This window comes from Pan troglodytes, chromosome 12 (assembly GCF_028858775.2).
Source record: "Pan troglodytes isolate AG18354 chromosome 12, NHGRI_mPanTro3-v2.0_pri, whole genome shotgun sequence".
NCBI classification, from domain to species: Eukaryota; Metazoa; Chordata; class Mammalia; order Primates; family Hominidae; genus Pan; species Pan troglodytes.
This window is the reverse complement of record NC_072410.2, coordinates 95639703-95658731: the sequence shown is the minus strand read 5'-3', so window position 1 is coordinate 95658731 and position 19029 is coordinate 95639703. Positions and strand designations below refer to the sequence as shown.

Sequence of the window (19029 nt, the reverse complement as noted above, 5' to 3'; positions counted from 1 at the left end):
GTTTTGTTTTCTTTTAGATACAAGGTCTTGCTCTGTTGCCCAGGCTGGAGTGCAGTGGTACAATCTTGGCTCACTGCAACCTCAGCCTCCTGGGCTCAAGCAATCCTCCCACCTCAGCCTCCCAAGTGGCTGGAACTACAGGCTCATGCCACCATGCTGGCTAGTTTGTTTTTGTAGAGACAGGATCTGGTTATGTTGCCCAGTCTGGTCTGGAACTCCTGGCCTCAAGCAACCCTCTTGCCTCGGTCTCCCAAAGGAATCTTTTCTAAATAATAATTATAGGCTTCTTATCTTCCCATCATTGAAGTTTTAATTCACAGGACAAAACAAAATAGGCCTGAGTCCAAGGGCCCCTCGTAACATGTTTCCATGTCCTCTTACATAGACTCACTTCCACCCTACCTAATTCAGCAAATTAAACCCTGGGGATCATTCTCCCCAGTTCTCCCTGGAGTACCACTCAGGCATGTCTGAAATATGGTAGATTCAGTGGACACACCTTTGGCCTGTCAAAGTACCTTCCCAGACTGAGAATAGATCATGACCAGACACCTAAAGTCCATACTGGAAGGAATGTTTATGTTCAAGACCAGAGCCTTGTGGAATGGAAAAAAAAATCCAGGGCAACAGGTTTAAGACCCATTAGGAGACAATATTATCGTCATGAATATAAATGAGGCCTAGGCAGGTTGGGAGTAGCTAGTGTCTTGGCTCTGGCACAACCAGGCCCTGTTCCTCCACAGGGCTGGCCAGGGCAGAGGTGAAAGGGGCTGGGGTGTGACCGAGTGAGCTGGGGTATAGGTAGAAAAAGGGACACAGAACATCCCAGGCCTAAGCTACATGGAGTATGAGAGAACAGCTGGAATGTGCTCTAGAAGCCCTGGGAGAAGGCCTCAGTTGAGGCTGAATTCAGATATGCCTGGGACCCGGTCTCTGTTAAGAGACCCCGGAGAGCTGGTGCAGAGCTGATGTGGGCAGCTGAACAGGGCCAGGCAGGGGCAGAGGCCAGGTGTGGGAGGGCGTGAGCACAGTGTTCTTCACAAGACCATAAAAGTCCAGCTAGAATGTTCCGTTTCTAAAATCAGATGGGAACATTCTTCCTCCAGTTCCAAAAGTAAAAATCTGAGAGCAAAAGGTTCTGGCAAAGGGAAAGTGGGGCCGGAGAAGGGACAGACTAAGTAAGCCCCAGGGGATGAGAAGCCCTAGGAGAGGGTGTGCATCTTCCACCATGGTGAGCACAACGCTGTCCCCTGCAGACACAGGGACAGCAGGGACTTGAAGCCACAGCCCCCCTCCTCAGCACAGGAAGGTGACCTGTACATAGGATAGGACTCCTTATCCTCACCAGAGGATGCAGTAGGGTGGACAAGAGCAGGTGAAGACAGTACAGGAGCCCAAATTCTAGGTCCAATGGTAGTTTTTATTCCCCAGGAACAAAGATAATGTGGAGAAGAAACTCCAAAAGGAAACAGAGCACGGATGACAGAAATGACACCACGGCAGCCTGGCTCAGGAGTCGGGTAGATAGATGGCTGCTCCACAGTGGACCCGGTCATGGCCCTGGTCTCTTGGATCCACATTTGCCCCGTCTCTTAAGTGTCCATCTCAGAGGTGGAGGATGGAGACAGTGAGGCGGAAAACGTGCTTGCTCTACACAAAGGAGACAAATGGACCTTCTATTCCCAGAGGCCCAGGGACACCAAAACCTCCCTCTTCAGAATGGAGGTAGACAGATAAAAATGAGAGGGGCTTGAGTGTCACAGACAATCTGAAAGTAATAATAGGGGCTCACTGTGGCTGGCAGAACTGGTACTGAAATGGGGACTACAGGGGAAGCAGCTTCCAGTTTTATGGTGGAGAGTCAGTCCTGAATCAGGCCCTGGGGCAACTATAACCAGAGTGCTGTTTCTAGCCACTTACTTCAAAGGACTCTGGCTATGTTGAATCAGAAGCCATTATCTTTTTCCCAGAGGATGCACTTCCATCCCTATTTCTTGCATGATCCTGCTCCCTACAAGCCTGATCCTTTAAAAAACAGATTGGCAAGCGACGAGAAAAACGGTGCCTCACATGCTTGAGATGTGACAGCTTCTCCTGCAGGCAAGAACCTCTCAGAACAAGGTCCTTTGGTATGAGCTAGATCATCCAGGCCTGTCCCTGCAGAATACACCAAGACTCATCCCTGTACTACAGGGTGGCCTCTGGCTATGGCCTGGCACAGTGAGGACAGAGGCGGGGTCCTGAGTCAACATCACAGGGAGGTCTCCTGGAGGATGCAGGTGGAGCTGCTCCCCTGATAGGCTGTGCCATCCAGGGCCATGGCCTCCTTGTCTCTGCTGTCCCCCAGCACACCATTCCTCGGCTTCTCAGGAAACAGGCCAGTGTCCATGAGGTGGTCCTGCAAACACAGAGCCAAAGGGGTGGAACTGGTGAAGACAGATGATGGGTGCTTGACAGGATTCACACAAAAAAGGTCCCCGCCAGAAGGGAGCCCAGCAAGGCTGGGTTCGGGAGGGAGAGCAGGGGGAAAAGAGGGAGGGCACAGCACAGCAGGGAGCACAGGGTGGGCTGGGGAGGGGAGCTGACTGGCCCAGGCCAGGGCTGAGCTCCTCTGAGCCCTGAGATCCTTCTGCCCACCAAGCCAGTGCAGTCCTGTGGGTAGAACCTGAGACAGCCGTGTGGGACAGCCTAGGCTTAGCTGATCCTGAGAGGGGCACCCGGGGCAGGGGGAGAGAAAAGGGGTAGAAGGGAACCTGAAGAGTCAGTGGCATCTGTGGAGAAGGGCAGGGAGGGGTCACTTGGACAGCAGGTACTACCTGGCCATAGCTCCTGCAGTGGAGCCGCTTCTGCCAGGACAACGGAAGGAAGGACAGGAGCTTTGGCAACACTGGGTAAATGGTTGCAGGGTTCAGGGACCGGCCTCGCATTCTCCCTGAATGGAAATGTGCTTCTGAGTCTCTGGGTGGAACCATCCACAGCAGCGGGCCCCATGTCCTCCCTTGGCCCCCAGAGACCCCAGCCCCCACCCACCTCCTACATCCCAGCAGAAAAGCCTGACAGCTACGGACACCCAAGAGCTCAGAGGGCAGGAGCCTTTCTCCCTAGAGTCCCTTAGGGCCCTCTGTTAACCCCTCGGTGCTCATCTGCACCGCGATCCCACATCCTTACCAGTGAGTAGACTGACAATCAGGCCCACCACAATCACTGTGGTGGAGTTGTGAGCACTGTACCACAAGTAAGACAAGGAATAGAACCGCCGCAGCCCTGTGGGCCTGGGAAGAGCAGAGGTGAGAACAATAAGCAATTCGTTGGCAGGGCATTCCTTGGGCACCAATCTCTACTTACCTGCATGGTCCCAGGGTCTTGGGACCCAATACCCAACATTTCCCTGGGGCCTCTGGTGGCCCATCCCTTAGCAAGACCCCTGTGAAAGCCCTCAAAGGAGGGCTTTGAGAAAACAAGAAGATAGCAAGCCCCGCCTTACTTGGAGAAGGTAGTCAAGGGCATCAGTGTGGTCACAGTGGCAACGGTTAGATTGGTGGGCAGGGAGAAGCTGGACCCATTAGAGGGAGAGGGTGGCATGCTGGAGCCCATGCTGGTCACGATGCTCCCAATGCCAATCCAGAAGGCCATGACGAGCCCAGCCAACAGGCCCACAACAGCACCCTGCCGAGACACAGTGCAGGCCTGTCACAAGGCCAGTCCTGCCAGCCCTCACGGCAGTCCTCAGCTCTCCTGGTGACAGCCCTGCCAACCCCCAGGTCCATCCTGCTACACATGACTGTGGATCCAGATGCATCACTCACAGGAGGGTTAGCACATGGAAAGAACATTCCAAGGCAGAAGAGTCCCAGCAGCGGTCCCCCAACCATGCCAAAGATGCTGATTGCTGCCTAGGAGGACAGGGTGAGAAGAAAAGGAAAAAGAACACAGACTCAGAGATGCCCAGACTCACCATAAAGCATAGCCACCAGCCATGACCTTGGAGCCCCACTTGTCAGATCTGTCTCTTCTGTGGGAACAATCAGAACTCCAGAGGTGGCCGAGCGGTGGCTCATGCCTGTAATTACAGCAGTTTGGGAGGCCAAGGCAGGACGATCACCTGAGGTCAGGAGCTCCAGACTAGCCTGGCCAACATGGTAAAACCCCGTCTCTACTACAAATACAAAAATTAGCCAGACACGGTGGCACATGCCTGTAGTCCCTCAGCTACTTAGGAGGCTGAGACAGGAGAATCACTTGAACGTGGGAGGTGGAGGTTGCAGTCAACTGAGATCGCGCCACTGCACTCCAGCCTGAGCAACAGAATGAGACTCTGTCTCAAAAAAAAAAAAAAAAAAAAAAAAAAGAACTCCAGAGGGCAGGAAAGCCTGCTAGGGGGCTGATGGAGAGGGATGTGTTTTGAGTTCTCTGAGGCTGATCCTTAGCTCTCTCTCAGCCTACAACATCCCAGGAATGACCCTGCGTCCTCTGGCTGCTTGCAAGTCTGTTCACAGTAAAGACGGTCCATCAAAGGGGAATCTCTTACGCCTGCCCCCTGGTCATTCCCCTCAATATAGCTGCCCTTCTCAACTTCCTGTTTCAATCAATTCCTTCTCTCCCTTAAAATTGCTTCCTACCCTCTATAGTTATTACCTGCAGCACAGGTCCCATCTGGGAGGAAATATAGGCCATTCCTAGACAAAGCAGCCCATAGCCAAAGGCTGGGGGGAAAGGACAGGAGAGGAAACAAGAAGGTGTGAGTTAACACAAGCAATGGGGTAAAGCAAGGCTCCCTGCCCAGCCAAACTACCACCTCTGTCTCTCTGGAAACAAAAGGCATATTACATCATGCCCCAGCTTCCTCCCACCAAGTCCTCACTCCTATGTGACTCAGAGACCTCCCTAGGACATGCCCTGAGATGTAAACAACCATGCATGCAGGGAAGGTTGTGTGCTTCATTAGGCAAGTGCTGAGCCCCGGATAAAGTGGGAGTTTTACAGCAAACTGATGACAATGGTCAGGATGAAGCTTAGAAAGACCCAGACTGAAGAGATGAGGAAGCATAACCCCACCAAGGCCTCTGGAAAGCATGATGGCCCGGGCTTCAGAGAACTCAGGGAACCAAGGTCGAATCAGGTCTTCCATCGTAACAGTTGCCAATGAATTAAAAGCAGAGGATATAGTGCTGAAAAAGAGGAAGAGGATGAGGAGTTGAGCGAGGCAAAATTGTCAGCTCTATGGGACTCTATGGAGGAAATGGTGTCCTAAAGCGGGGAGATGACAGGTACCACCAAGAAACCTCCTCATAGTTGGACTTGATGCCACCTCAGAGCCGGCCTGGAAGGCAAGGACACAGTCCTTTTTTGAATGTGGATATGGGTTTCATTCGAGTAGATCAATTTCTGGTACCATAAAAGAACTCTTAACCAAAACAGGGGTATCTCTGTTGTGCTGTGGCCTACAAAGATGAGCTATCCCTTGTCATCCACATAGATGGGGCAGGCACAGTGAGAAACTTAGAGGGATTCCCCACCCACTACCACCCCGCTCCACCCATCACCTTGTACCAAATAGGGGTCAGGTGCACCAGGCCTGAGGGAAATCGTCAAAGTGGGTACCTGAGAGAGCCGCTGAAGAGGCAGGCAATGAAGAGCCCTGGCAGGCCCGGCAGGCCCTTCAGGAGATCCATCACAAAGTACAGGACGAACTGCAAGCAGAGCGGAGGTGCACAGCAGTCCTCAGAGAGGGGCCTTCCCAGGGCCGGCTCTGCAGGGAAGCTCCCTTTACATGTGCCCCAGCAAGTCTACCGAGACTGGGTGCATTACAAGGGAAGCCAGGGCCTGGGGCATCTCTGCTGACCCAAGTGTCTACACATTAAGTGGAGAGAAAATGAGCTCTACAGAGGGAATGACACAATTCGCCCGTAGCTCTGTTTCTGGCTACTAGTGTGACTTCTGCTTACTGGCTACCTCATTGAGTCTGTTTTCTCCTCTGTGAAATGAGGCTGTTAGAGGCTTAGGTGAGACCAGGTATGTGATAGCTCCCAGCAGAGCACATGGAGCCCAATGGGGAGTCAGTAAGGGTAGGTCCTCACCCCAGTAGGATGAGCACTGTGGTTAGGTGATGCTAGGGACCGCGATCCTCACATGCTAGATTCCTAGCATCTCAGAGTGGGAAAGGATTTTACAACCGTCTCCCACCCAGGGTGGGAGTCCTTTCTGCAGTCAGTCCTTTCCTACCTAGACACTCCTGTTGTGGGGCCAGGCCTGCCCTCACGGGAACAGAACAGCGCCTTCTCACCTGGTCTGGGGCTGCCTGAGCCTGCTGAATGCTCATGGGATACTCCTGGTAATACGCGAACATGACCAGGCCAATGAGGCAGCCCACGCAGAGGGACACCTGCTGGAAGGGGAACACTGCATAACAGGAGCTGCAAAAGAGGTCAGTGCCAGGAGGAGAGCCGGCGTTAACAGACACCCTCAGGTGTGTGCCCCTGACCTCCAGAAAGGAGACCCACATCCTGACCACAGTGGATGTGTATGCACTCTGGCATCCTGCCCCACCCCAATTATCTCTGGGGAACCCCTTCCCCTAGACCTTGCTCCACTCCCTTCCTGTCCCTGCACTCACAGCACAGCAGCCTTCTCCGTGCGGGAACTGAGGTACCGCTGCACCTGAGCCTGGTTCACCCCGTATAAGGAGAGCATCATGAAGACACCCCCGAAGGCCAAGGTCCAGAAGGTGTGCCGCACAAAGGGGTCTGGATCCAGCCTGTAACAGACACCACCCAGTCATTGTGCAAAGCCTGAGAGACACAGCCTTCCTGCCCTCTTGGCAACAGGAGTCAGTGGACAGGAAAGGAGAGACACCACTGCTAGGGCCAAGGGGGGGACTGAAAGCAAGAAGCTGGGTGCACTCGAGAGACAGCACAGCCAGTTAGAGGGAGGCTCCATTCTTCCACCCCAGGCTCATTCCAGGTACTCATCCCAGGTAATGTCCTGACTCTCTATAAACACTAGCCGGGCACCTGTAATCACCCTCCATCTCTGCAGGACCAGTTTCCCACTGTCTGCTGTTACACCTCAGGCTTCCCAGTTTACCTTCTGCTTACTATAGCCGAGACCAGCCTCTAGGATGGGCTCAGCGCCCAGGCACTGCAGACCCCAGCCAGGAGTAGGGGTATACTTACTCAAACCCAGAGATGCGGCCGTGCTGGGAAGCCACGGCCCACACACGCCCCAAGCCGCCCACCTTGGCTGACCCCACGATGATAACTGCCAGCTGCCCGAGGAACATGACCAGTGTCTGGAACACATCTGTCCAGATGACGGCCTTCAGCCCACCCTGCAAGGAAAGCACAGCAAACCTGCCACAGAGGCCTTCTAAACCCAGCTTGTCCAACCTGCCTTATTTTGTTGTTGTTCCATTTTGTTTTGTTTTGTTTTGTTTTAGGCTTTTTGCAGCCTGAAGCCAGTTTTTAGTTTCTGTCTCTGGTGATATGTATAAAAGAGGGATGACGAAGGGGCTTTACTGACCCAACCAGAAACAGAAACTAAGAACCCATGACTATATTCTCTCCCTTGGACACTCCTGAAACCATCCACCCTAAGAACATACTACCAGTGAGGGGACTCTCCTGCCATTAGGCATGTAATTGCTGTGACCCTGTTGACATCATTCCCATCCCATCCTCTACCTTCATATACCATCCCCACTGCTAAATCCTATCATAAATATTACCACCCCAGAATTTCACCTATATTCTCCTCACCTATATTCTCAGCTTATCTCTTCTTTTCCTTCTCTTTCCATGTCCCCTCCTTACTTCATCCCTTCCCCTCCCCACACCAGGGCTTACTGCACTTACCAGAGCTGTATAGACGGTACAGACAATGCCTAGGGCCAGCACAGACAGCCACAGATCAAAGCCAGTCACTGTAAGCATAGAAGTCACATTCTTATCCCTGGAAAAGGGTTCCCCAGGGGAGAAGCCCTGGTAGGGCAATCACGTCATGCCACAGAGATAAAGCATTGGTCATTAACAATGAAATAAATCATTCACCACAACGGAGAAAAATGTTTGCAGAGCTCCACCAAAAGGTATTGACTAACCAGTTCAGATAGGGCATGGTAACATGTTACTAGCTGTCAATTGAGGTGGACCAAGCCTTCCTCTGGTAGAGACCCACCCAAGGGCCCAAGAGGTGAATTAATTCCCCATTCAAGGTCAGGTTCTTTTCCACATACGCTCCTCCATCTGCCTCTCCCAAAGGTGCTTTCCTAACCTACCATGGCTGAAAGCCAGGGGCTGTGTGACTCCTCACCTGCATTGAGAGCCAATGACGGAGCATAGAGCACAACTCCCATGTAGATCACCTGTTGCATGTGGAAAAAATGTGATGGGGGCCGGAGAACGGTGGGAAGAGAGAGGAAGAAAGATGGGCCTCAGCGCCAATATGCCCATGGCTTCCCCTCACCTAGGCTCACTTCCCTCTTCCTTCTCCTCTCAAATTCTGGCTTGCTGCCACCACAGTATCTGTGCTGGAATTGGAAGGCATGGGCAGCAGGATGCCTCTGGGGTCCTCACAGATGCTGACCTCTAGCAGGAATTTCAATCCTGCCAATCTGAGAGCAGGGGAGACTCCAATTCCCTCAGCATGCTTGCGTTCAGGTCCCCCAACATCCCCCAGGCTCGGTTTCTATCCTCATTCTGCTTACCATCTGAAAGATGAAGGTCACAGTTCCACACACTCGCACAGTTTTATTGAATCGAAGCTCCAGGTACTGGGTATACAGAAAAAAAGATTTTTCTCCTGACTTCACCCCGACAACTCACACACAAATTCCCTCAAGATGCTCAGGAACATGAGGGAATATCCAACCCATACCCACTCTGAGTCCTACTCGGCATAGCACCCTCCTCTCCAATCCTGCCCCTATACCTAACATCACTGAGAAAGAATTATAAACACACAATGAGTTTTCTGTCCCTCTCATTAGGTGGAGGAGGTCTAGGGTCCCAGGTCCTTCCTATGTGCCTGTCCCTCCTCTCCACCCCAACCCCAGTGTCCCACGCACTTCTCCCTTCCATCCCTGCTCACCTCATAGGCACTGGTGAGATGCAGGCGGTAGAAAACGGGGATGAAGATGTGTGCAGGTATCAGCAGCCCCAGAAAGTAGCAGCAGCCCAGGAACCAATATTGGGTCCCAAATCGGTAGATCTCTGACGGCACACCCAGGATGGCCACGGCTGACTGGAAGGTGGCCAGCAGGGACAGCGCCACCGGAAGGCAGCCCATTTTGCGGTCCGCCATCAGCAGCTCACCAACAGTATGCCGGCCCCAGCCACGACAAGCATGGTAGAGCCCAATGGCAAGAGAGAGAACCAGCAGCAGGACGAACACCACATAGTCCACGATGGAGAAGGTGGACATGCCCACGCTTGTGCCCGAGGTTGGGGAAAGAGGGGCTGAGGTGCTCACCCCTACACTCATATCCTCACTGTGTCTGTGAACTGCAGCCAGTTGCTGCTTCAGGGCTCTGGGGTAGGGCAGGGGCGGATGTGTGGCTACAATCTGGCTTCCAGCCACAGTCTCACAGTCTTCCTCCACGGAGTGATACTGTCCAGGGTGAGCTGCAAAGGAATTAGCTCTTAGTGAGGCCTATCTGGCCTTGGTAGCCATTCACCCTTGGGCCTTGTACATCGCATGCCATCAGAAGTGGACCAGCCAGCATAGTGGTAGCCCTTCAAGGTCTAGAGGCCCTGGTATGGGTTTGGTAGGGGACATAAGTGAGGGAGAAGCATCAGAGTGCAACAGCCAGGAGACAATATAACTTGGCCAGGACCTTTGAGTATGCACAGCTGTGAAATTCAACAACCTTCTTAGGTCTCCACCCAAGTACCAAAAGAAAAATAAACTCTAGCCTAAGTTTCTTTGCAGAATTTCCCGGCCCCACTTGAAGGCACAGACCCAGTCACTACAATACACTAAGCCAGCAGAGCCCAGCCTGGCGCCACAGCCCAGCAGGAAACACAGCATGGAGACTAATGGCAGCAGGGCTTCCCCTACTGCCCCTGGCCTCGGCCCTCGCCTCCTGTGATCCCCAGTGTCACCCTTCTAACTGATCATCAGTGAGACTGCCTCTGTGGCAGCCACAGACTCCATTTCAGGCGTCCCCAGGCCAACCCCTTTCTTAAGGTTCTCCCCAACACCACTAGATAAGTGCTGCCACCCACCTCTCAGCCCCTCTACCTGCAAAATCACAGTCAACAGCAGACGCAGGAAGAGCGGCAGGATTCAAAAGTGAGAGGGGAAAGGTGAGAGGGCACCATGCTGGAGTCAGGGTTTCAGAATGACGATTGGAGAGAAGCAACCCAGCCACGGAGCTGAGAGGCAAAGGGACCAGCCAAAGAGAGTGGTCGTATCCTGCTGGGGACAGACACCTACCTGGAGAAGCAATCCCTGTTCTGAGGCAGAGTTGCCTGGAGCTGCAGAGCTGAGGATCTGGCTCTATGAGTAGCTGAGGTGAGAGATCAGGAATTGGGGGTGGGGTGAAGCTCAGCAGTCATTTGTTCTGGCCCCTTCAGGGAACCAATGGCTGTGTTCCAAATGGCCCTATCACCCTATGGCCCCCAAACTCCAATTCAGCCCTAGAGGCTCCAGAACAGGGAAGAGGGAGCTCATATTCAACAACATTCCTAGATGGATTAGGCTTTCAGCCTAAAGTACTCTTGGCACTCTGTGCGGGAGGGAGTTGGAAAGAAGGAACTGAAAACACGGGAAAGTTGAAAGTTGATTTTCTAACTCCTGCACAAGAAATGTTAATCCCCCAAGAATACACCACAATCCTCAGAGAAAGAGGGAAGGGATCGTAATATTTAAAATCTTAAATCTTTGGACACCACTATTACAACCAACCCCCCACCACTGACGATTTCACAGATAAACACGCTAAGGCTCAGATAGTTCAAGTGACCTTTCCAAAAGCACAGAGCCGACTATTGTCAGAGCATAAATTAGAACCCAGGTCTAGGGATTCACCATCCACCCTGTCTGTTCTCCAAGCGTATCATATTGTCTTCAAAGGCAATCCTCTGGGGTACTTATTGGTATGGGGAAAAAACACCAGAGAATGCCATGTAGTTAGACAGCCTAACATGACGACAGTTAACATTTGCTGAGCACCTGCTATGTAACCCAGCAGTGTGTGAGGTGCTTTATAAACATTAGTAATAATACATAATGAAGCTAACATTTTCAAAACAGCATGTCTCAGATTAAGACACGAATACTCTCCAGTTAACACAAGAAAACTGAGAGATTAAATAACTTGCTCAAGGTTATGCAGCATGAAACAAAACAAGAGAGAAAGAAACAGTGCTGTCTGCAGCTATGACAGGTGTTCACCAAGGGCCCTGTCCTCACTATTCCCAGAACCAGGGCAGGAGCAGAGTGTTGCAGTCAGTCATTCACAGGACATAGTTTAGATTTCAACTAATCAAGAGACAGACTAACATAAACTATGTCTTCTGCTTTTGCCCACTAGGAGAAAGATTAGGCTGTCTTTCCGCTCTCCCGCAGTGTGTTCTTGGGCAGACACTGGCTGGCTGGCAAGATATGGCCTCATGCAGACTAAACCTGAACTCTGAACCTCTTGGGGCCAATAAAGAGGGAAAATCAGAGCTGGCAACTCTTGGATCACATGTTCTACAAGATTCCCAACAGGCTTAAACTCTGGTTTAATCTAAACGTGCCCTGGGCCTTTGCACATTGCAACACCCTGAGTTTTCTCATTCGTCTTTGGCAAGTTTTTACTGCTATGATAGAGATGATGGGAACTACTGGGGAGTAAGAGGAAAGAAGAGGTCTCCTGTGTGCAAAGAACACAGAACAAAGAACTAACTATAGGGTTAGTGGTTTAGAGAGGTAGGTGGCCAGAGACAGGAAGGAAAGTCCCAGTATGGGACACGGAGGTACAGAAATAAAGACACTCTGCTGATGGGACTTCCTGATAAAATTCTATTTGTGTGATGTATGGAGAATTCCCCTGGATGGCCTGAGAGAGCCCCAGGGAAGACAGGAAAAACCTGACCTAGCAACAGACCAGATTCTGAGAACAGATCTGTGGTTTTCTAAACACCCTACATTGATCCAAACGCTATGGTCTTGCATCTCTCCAGAAAGAGGGCGGCCAAAAGCAAGAGCTAGCTGTTGTTTCACTACAACTATAACACGCCAAGGCACAAAGAGCAGATTGTGGGGACCCCCCCTTTTTTTTTTGGAGACGGAGTCTTGCTCTGTCGCCCAGGCTGGAGTGCAGTGACACGATCTCGGCTCACTGCAACCTCCACCTCCTGGGTTCAAGTGATTCTTCTGCCTCAGCCTCCTGAGTAGCTGGGACTACAGGCATGTGCTACCGCGCCCAGCTAATTTTTTTTTTTGTATTTTTAGTAGAGACAAGATTTCACCATATTGGCCAGGCTGGTCTCAAAACTCCTGACCTGACGATCCGCCTGCCTCGGCCTCCCAAAGTGCTGGGATTACAGGCAGTGATGTGGGACCCCTTTTAAAAACCTGAACTTGGCCTGGCACGGTGGCTCATGCCTGTAATCCCAGCACTTTGGGAGGCCGAGGCGGGCAGATCACGAGGTCAGGAGATGGAGACCATCCCGGCTAACACGGTGAAACCCCGTCTCTACTAAAAAATACAAAAAATTAGCCAGTCGTGGTGGCAGGCGCCTGTAGTCCCAGCTACTCGGGAGGTTGAGGCAGGAGAATGGCGTGAACCTGCGAGGCGGAGCTTGCAGTGAGCCGAGATCGCGCCACTGCACTCCAGCCTGGGCGACAGAGCGAGACTCCGTCTCAAAATAAAAATAAAAATAAAAATAAAAATAAAAATAAAAACCTGAACTCACTTCGGTCACACACTGCAGTGGATCGCATTGACTCCTACAAAAGGCAATGAGACCACTGCAGGACTAACTGTTCCAAAAAGATTCCCTCAAAATCTGTCCTGTGGCCTATAATTCCTCAAGGTGTGAAAGGCTTTGGGGGCCCTCCTTAAAATGCTAATAGCTACTAACACCTTAGAAAATTTGCCAGCCAGCTAAACGTAAACCTTTCAGGAACTTCCAGGCAGACACCATGGGGGTAATGTGGAAGGGAAGCCTGGCTCGGCTACTCGAGATGATCACTTGGGTCGGCTTTAAGGAGCTTTCTGGCTGGCCCTAACCAACACTGTCGCGCCGGGAGCAGGGATCCCCTGGCGCCCTTCAGTCAGGGCGCTGGCCCACCCTGGGGCAGCAACGCACTCCCTTACCTCCGTGGTTCAGTCAGAGCTAGGAAGGTCCCTTTGTGCTTCCTGAGATCAACATCGCTCCCTTTTCCTGGGAAGGCAAAGAAAATGAGTTAGGGAAGCGTCTATCCCGCTCCTACCTCCTCGCCAGGCTCCCGGACGCTATGCGCTATCAGGATTGAGGTGAAGAGGACTAGGTGCCCGGGGCGATCCAGGCTCGTGTCCTCCCGCTGGAGTTTGAGGTTTGCCCTTCCCTCATCACCCTCACCCTCGTTCTTTCCCGGTTTCCCGCTTCCCTCTACGCGGCGGAGACCACCACCTTACCGCTCGCACTTAAGATCTTCTCAGACCCACGCCGGAGGCCTGCTCGCTCCGCCCCTCCCCGCCCCCTTGTCCCCGCCCCGGCTCAGACGCCGCTCCCCGGTGCCTCTCGGCACCGGCTCACGCTCTCCAGGCCCACCTGCCCGGTCTCCACACGTGGGTAGCCAGAACCCGGCCGGGAGCCCGCGGGGGCCCCGCCCCCTGCCCGCCCCGCTCGCCGTGCCGCCATGTTTACTGAGGGCGGATGGAGGGGCCCGAGTTTCTGCGAAGCCGCGACCTCGGCGTCCGGACGCGGGGAACACCGGGCTGAGGGAGTCTGCAGTCGGCTCCGGGAAGCCGCGCGGCGACGGGGGAGGCCTTCACTAAAGGGGAAAAGGAAGAGGGGGTCGGCCAGTGTCCCCGAAAGAGGGCTGGGGCGCATGAAGACCAGCGCAGAGCTCCACGAGCAGGAAAAGCCGCCAAGCAGCCCCAGGCCGACTGGACCGGGCCGCTTAGGCCACGCCCGGGGAAGAGGGCCTGACGCGCTGCGGGGCGGGGCCGCGGGGCCGGGTCGCGCGAGCAGCGGAGCACCAAGGGAACGGAAAATGGCGCCTCACGGCCCGGGTAGTCTTACGACCCTGGTGCCCTGGGCTGCCGCCCTGCTCCTCGCTCTGGGCGTGGAAAGGGCTCTGGCGCTACCCGAGGTACAGAAGCAAGTTTGAGGTCGGGCTGAAGCAGGGTCGCTGGCCAGCCGTGCGTCGCGCTCGCCAGCGGCTCCCCCTTCTCCTCGGCGGGCCTGCGGCTCTGATTTCGTCCCTGACGCTTCCCGACCCTGCCCAGCCAGGTCCTGTTCCCAAGTACTCACGTCGTGCAGGCCTTCGGCGCCCCAGTCCTGCCGACTTTCAAAGACCTGTGAAACTTGATTTCGCCCCTTAATTTTAGAATAACTTTAAGTTCTTTCTACAGACGGGTCCTCTGGCTCTTGTGTAATCTCTCTACGCACGAACGCCATATATCGTGCGGTGGTAGGGCTGTACTTTTCTTTTGTAATGCTTGATGAGTTCTTTACGTACCTGCGGTCCTTTTACACCGCGCCAAACTAGGGCTGTCAGATTGAGAAGTCTCTGCAGAAAGCATAATAAATATGTTCGAATAGTGATCTTCAGAGATGAGGACCTTCCCTGTGCGATATCTGGTACTGAAAGTGTCGGGAGCTGATTCGGCGCAGGACTCTGGAGGAAGAAATGGCATCTCCTAGCCTAGCCTGTTACAAGGGTGGGACACGAGCCGTTTATCCATTTATCGGCCCCGTGTTAGAGGAATTCTGGAAACGTGTACTGGCAGTTAATTCTTGATCGCCGTTCTTTTCTTGGCTTTTCTTTCTGGAGTTCTAATGTTTCTTTCTCTTCTGCAGATATGCACCCAATGTCCAGGGAGCGTGCAAAATTTGTCAAAAGTGGCCCTTTATTGTAAAACGACACGAGAGCTAATGCTGCATGCCCGTTGCTGCCTGAATCAGAAGGGCACCATCTTGGGGTGAGGGGAAGACATCCCTAGATGCTGGATACAGGCCATTCCTTAGCCTGGCTGCTTTTATACCCTTATATTATTTAAAGAATCCACCTATTATGGTTTCAGCTGTAGTCATCACGCAGATGTCTACCAAAACTAGATCTCTTTAGTGTCTTTTTTAACCTTTCCACACTCCAGGTACATACGGGTACCTCTAGCTTCCTATTAAGCATTTCCTACTGAGTGCACCCTAACTTCAAACTCAGAATGTTACGTTTTGCTTCCATTCTCTTCTTTCCTTCATCTACCTAAATACTTCTCTGTATTAAGCTTTTAGAAAACCAACATTTTCCATTATCACTCTCCTGCTTTAATACTATATTTAGTAACTGTCTGTTGCTCTCAGGACAAAATTCAAACCATTAAGTACCATACTAGTCCCAACCCACTTTTCCAACATTATTTCCAATTACTTGTCCACTCAAACCTCCATAATGGTCTGCACCAGCCAGATTTGCCTGCCCTCAAAGGTATTCCACCTTTGTTCAGGCCTCTCTCCATACCTGAAATTGCCTTCCTCTACCAAATTAGGAAATATCCATCCTTCAATTCCAACATCTTTTGTGAATATTTACTACTACTAAGTTCCAGAGTAATACCTTTTTTAAATTATTTATTTATTTTTTTGAGACGGAGTTTCACTCTTGTTGCCCAGGCTGGAATGCAATGGCATGATCTCGGCTCACCGCGCCCTCCACCTCCTGGGTTCAAGCGATTCAGTAATACCTTTTTTAAAAACTTTCTGTAATCTTTAGTGTCCACTCAAATATATTTATACACCGTCCTGTGGTTTCCTTTAAATTGTAATTTAATGTTTACAGTGCTTTTATTTTTGGGCAGTGCTCTTGTTCCTCTAACTACATTGTAAGCCACTCAAAGGCCAAAATACTGTGTTACATATTTTTAACATTCTCCCAGTGTTTGCAGTTTGTAGGGACTCAGTAAATATTTGTAGAATAAAGGAATGGATAGCAGTAGATATTGAAGAAAAAAATAACGTGGCATGATCCTTAATGTCCAGCAGTTTACAACCAATCTGTGGTAGAAAATACATGTGGAAAAAAACTTTGATTTATGTGACTTGCTTTTTTTTTTTTTTTAATTTAAAGGCCCTCCGTGGATCTGAAAATCATAATATGAGATTCACTAATGTAGACAAGAAACACAGATTTCTCCCGATAGATGCATAACCGATTAGAACAGTGCTGGCGGATAGAACTTTTTGTGATTATGAAAATGTTCCGAGCCAGGCGTGGTGGCTCATGCCTGTAATCCCAGCACTTTGGGAGGCCCAGATGGGCGGATCACGAGGTCAAGAGTTCAAGACCAGCCTGACCAACATGGTGAAACCCCGTCTCTACTAAAAATACAAAAATTAGCCAGGCGTGGTGGCATGTGCCTATAATCTCAGCTACTCAGGAGGCTGAGGCAGGAGAATTGCTTGAACCCGGGAGACGGAGGTTGCAGTGAGCCGAGATCGTGCCACTGCACTCCAACTTGGGCAACAGAGTAAGACTCTGTCTCAAAAAAGGAAAATGTTCCGTATCTGTACTAACCAGTACAGTAGCTACTAACATGTGGTTATTCCATTTGCACTTGAAATATGGCTAGTGCAAATGAGACACTGAATTTTTAGGTTAAATTAATTTTTCTGTATAGAGTCAGGGTCTCATTCATATTGCCCAGGCTGGTCTCGAATTCCTAGGTTCAAGTGATCCTCCCCCGCTTGGCCTCCTAAAGTGCTGGGATTACAGGAGTGAGTCACTACACCCAGCCTAAGGTACATTAATTTAAATCTAAGTAGTTACATGTGGCAAGTGGCGATTCTATTGGATAATGCAGAATTAAAATGTCTACCACAGCTCCTAGTGTGTGACTCTGAACACAGCTGTGTTCAATTATTAGCTCCAAGGGGGGTTGTGTAGTCAAATACAAACTGTGCCGTGGCTGAAGAAAAAGAGGAACACACAGTTATATTGATTACTTTATTTCCTCAGGCTGGATCTCCAGAACTGTTCTCTGGAGGACCCTGGTCCAAACTTTCATCAGGCACATACCACTGTCATCATGTAAGTAGTTAGGTACCTCCCACCCAAAAGGCTAATATAATGTAGGTTGATGCGAAAGTGCTAACATTGTGTACTTTGCAGAGACCTGCAAGCAAACCCCCTCAAAGGTGACTTGGCCAACACCTTCCGTGGCTTTACTCAGCTCCAGACTCTGTGAGTAAGGGTATGGGAAGAGAATCAAAGAGGGATGATGCTGTGAGTTTAGCAACTTTGCATGTTATGACCACATTTCTCTTTAGGATACTGCCACAAGATGTCAGCTGTCCTGGAGGAATTAATGCCTGGAATACTATCACCTCTTATATAGACAACCAAATCTGTCAAGGGCAAAAGAACCTTTGCAATAACACTGGGGACCCAGGTATGCTGTCTTACCTCCAAACTTCTGGGAATTGTCTTTTCTCCCTTGTATTTTCCACTTTAGATCAGAAAGACAAAGTTGCCTAAGTGCCTTTCATTCAGAGTTCTGGGGCTATAACCCCTTTGAAAGAAAAGATCTTAAGATATACTCTATTATTTGTCTCACGTGTGTCCGTGTAAAGAGACCACCAAACAGGCTTTGTGTGAGCAACAAGGCTGTTTATTTCACCTGGGTGCAGGTGGGCTGAGTCCAAAAAGAGAGTCAGCAAAGGGTGGTGGGATTATCATTAGTTCTTACAGGTTTTGGGATAGGCAGTGGAGTTAGGAGCGCTGTTTTGCGGGCAGGGGGTGGATCTTACAAAGTACATTCTCAAGGGTGGGGAGAATTACAAAGAACCTTAAGCGTGGGAGAGATTACAAGGAACCTTCTTAAGGGTAAGGGAGATTACAAAGTATATTGATCAGTTAGGGTGGGGCAGAAACAAATCACAATGGTGGAATGTCATCAGTTAAGGCTATTTTCATTTCTTTTGTGGATCTTCAGTTGCTTCAGACCATCTGGATGTATACGTGCAGGTCACAGGGGATATGATAGCTTAGCTTGGGCTCAGAGGCCTGACATTATTGTTACTGTTTTTATCTGTAATTTTCTTTCTTCTTCCTTTATCCTAGCAATGATTGAGAGAATCTAAGTTGAAACAGATAATTTGAGAAATATGCCTAATGAAATGGATAAAGTGATGTTCTCTATTTCTCTCTGGCCTTCAGAAATGTGTCCTGAGAATGGATCTTGTGTACCTGATGGTCCAGGTCTTTTGCAGTGTGTTTGTGCTGATGGTTTCCATGGATACAAGTGTATGCGCCAGGTGAGGAATTAGGCCGTCTAACTAGGGATACAAGGAATGCATAGAGCAAGTCTTCTCAGAAAGGAGAGCCACAAGACCAGGAGCTGATACAAATTTCCTATAGGTGGAAAACTATAGAATTGCCCTAGACAAAGTGATAGGTATATTAGGAAAGAACTAGGTGTTAGGATGTGGCCCTCCATGTAACGTTGTATGGGGATGTTTTTTGGTCTGTTGTTCACAGGGCTCGTTCTCACTGCTTATGTTCTTCGGGATTCTGGGATCCACCACTCTATCCGTCTCCATTCTGCTTTGGGCGACCCAGCGCCGAAAAGCCAAGACTTCATGAACTACATAGGTCTTACCATTGACCTAAGATCAATCTGAACTATCTTAGCCCAGTCAGGGAGCTCTGCTTCCTAGAAAGGCATCTTTCGCCAGTGGATTCGCCTCAAGGTTGAGGCCGCCATTGGAAGATGAAAAATTGCACTCCCTTGGTGTAGACAAATACCAGTTCCCATTGGTGTTGCCTATAATAAACACTTTTTTCTTTTTTTTTTCCCCTCTCTTTCTTTTTAAGGAAGGGCGCCCTGCCTTTACGTGT

The 19029-nt window shown here is 50.7% G+C and overlaps 2 protein-coding genes across 15 annotated transcripts; one reads left to right on the top strand and one right to left on the bottom strand.

Moving 5' to 3' along the window:
• Nucleotides 1–1399: 1399 nt before the first annotated feature.
• Nucleotides 1400–14856, bottom strand: SLC5A6 (solute carrier family 5 member 6). 13 transcript variants are annotated; one of them, XR_008546204.2, is made up of 18 exons: nucleotides 14653–14856; nucleotides 13304–13370; nucleotides 9085–9617; nucleotides 8702–8767; nucleotides 8308–8359; nucleotides 7851–7918; nucleotides 7173–7327; nucleotides 6614–6754; nucleotides 6284–6413; nucleotides 5602–5690; nucleotides 5056–5168; nucleotides 4636–4703; nucleotides 3807–3893; nucleotides 3485–3666; nucleotides 3169–3272; nucleotides 2817–2932; nucleotides 1921–2398; nucleotides 1400–1650 (listed from the first exon to the last, which is right to left on the bottom strand). XR_008546204.2 is itself a non-coding variant. In XM_016948237.2 (18 exons), exons 4-18 carry the CDS (start codon nucleotides 9475–9477, stop codon nucleotides 2252–2254), a joined length of 1911 nt encoding a protein of 636 aa, XP_016803726.1. In that variant the 5' UTR covers nucleotides 9478–9617; nucleotides 10432–10504; nucleotides 13304–13370; nucleotides 13836–13968; the 3' UTR covers nucleotides 1400–2251. The 13 variants fall into 13 exon arrangements, 9 of the variants coding, with proteins under 9 accessions (XP_016803726.1, XP_063645282.1, XP_016803727.1 ...); XR_008546202.1 differs by lacking the exon at nucleotides 14653–14856 and adding an exon at nucleotides 13836–13968; XR_008546203.2 differs by lacking the exon at nucleotides 14653–14856 and adding an exon at nucleotides 13740–13850.
• On the top strand, nucleotides 13828–18982 carry ATRAID (all-trans retinoic acid induced differentiation factor). Of its 2 annotated transcripts, none has more exons than XM_001154610.5 (7): nucleotides 13828–14283; nucleotides 14994–15115; nucleotides 17149–17220; nucleotides 17302–17373; nucleotides 17460–17581; nucleotides 18349–18446; nucleotides 18670–18982. In XM_001154610.5, the coding sequence occupies exons 1-7, from the start codon at nucleotides 13828–13830 to the stop codon at nucleotides 18772–18774; spliced, it is 1047 nt and encodes a 348-aa protein (XP_001154610.2). In that variant the 3' UTR covers nucleotides 18775–18982. The 2 variants fall into 2 exon arrangements, with proteins under 2 accessions (XP_001154610.2, XP_001154440.2); XM_001154440.8 differs by having other exon boundaries at nucleotides 14261–14423.
• The last annotated feature ends 47 nt before the right edge of the window (nucleotides 18983–19029 follow it).

Bases quoted from the DNA above. Each gene is read 5' to 3' on its own strand.
- SLC5A6 (XM_016948236.4), bottom strand. From the start codon at position 9,477: ATGAGTGTAGGGGTGAGCACCTCAGCCCCTCTTTCCCCAACCTCGGGC. The intron at 3,894-4,635 runs GTAATAACTATA...CTGTCCTCCTAG, and splicing joins AGATGGGACCTGTGCTGCAG to GCAGCAATCAGCATCTTTGG. The intron at 2,399-2,816 runs GTAGTACCTGCT...CTGTGTTTGCAG, and splicing joins ACTGCAGGAGCTATGGCCAG to GACCACCTCATGGACACTGG.
- ATRAID (XM_001154610.5), top strand. From the start codon at position 13,828: ATGTTTACTGAGGGCGGATGGAGGGGCCCGAGTTTCTGCGAAGCCGCG. The intron at 17,374-17,459 runs GTGAGTAAGGGT...ATTTCTCTTTAG, and splicing joins TTTACTCAGCTCCAGACTCT to GATACTGCCACAAGATGTCA. The intron at 18,447-18,669 runs GTGAGGAATTAG...TGTTGTTCACAG, and splicing joins GATACAAGTGTATGCGCCAG to GGCTCGTTCTCACTGCTTAT.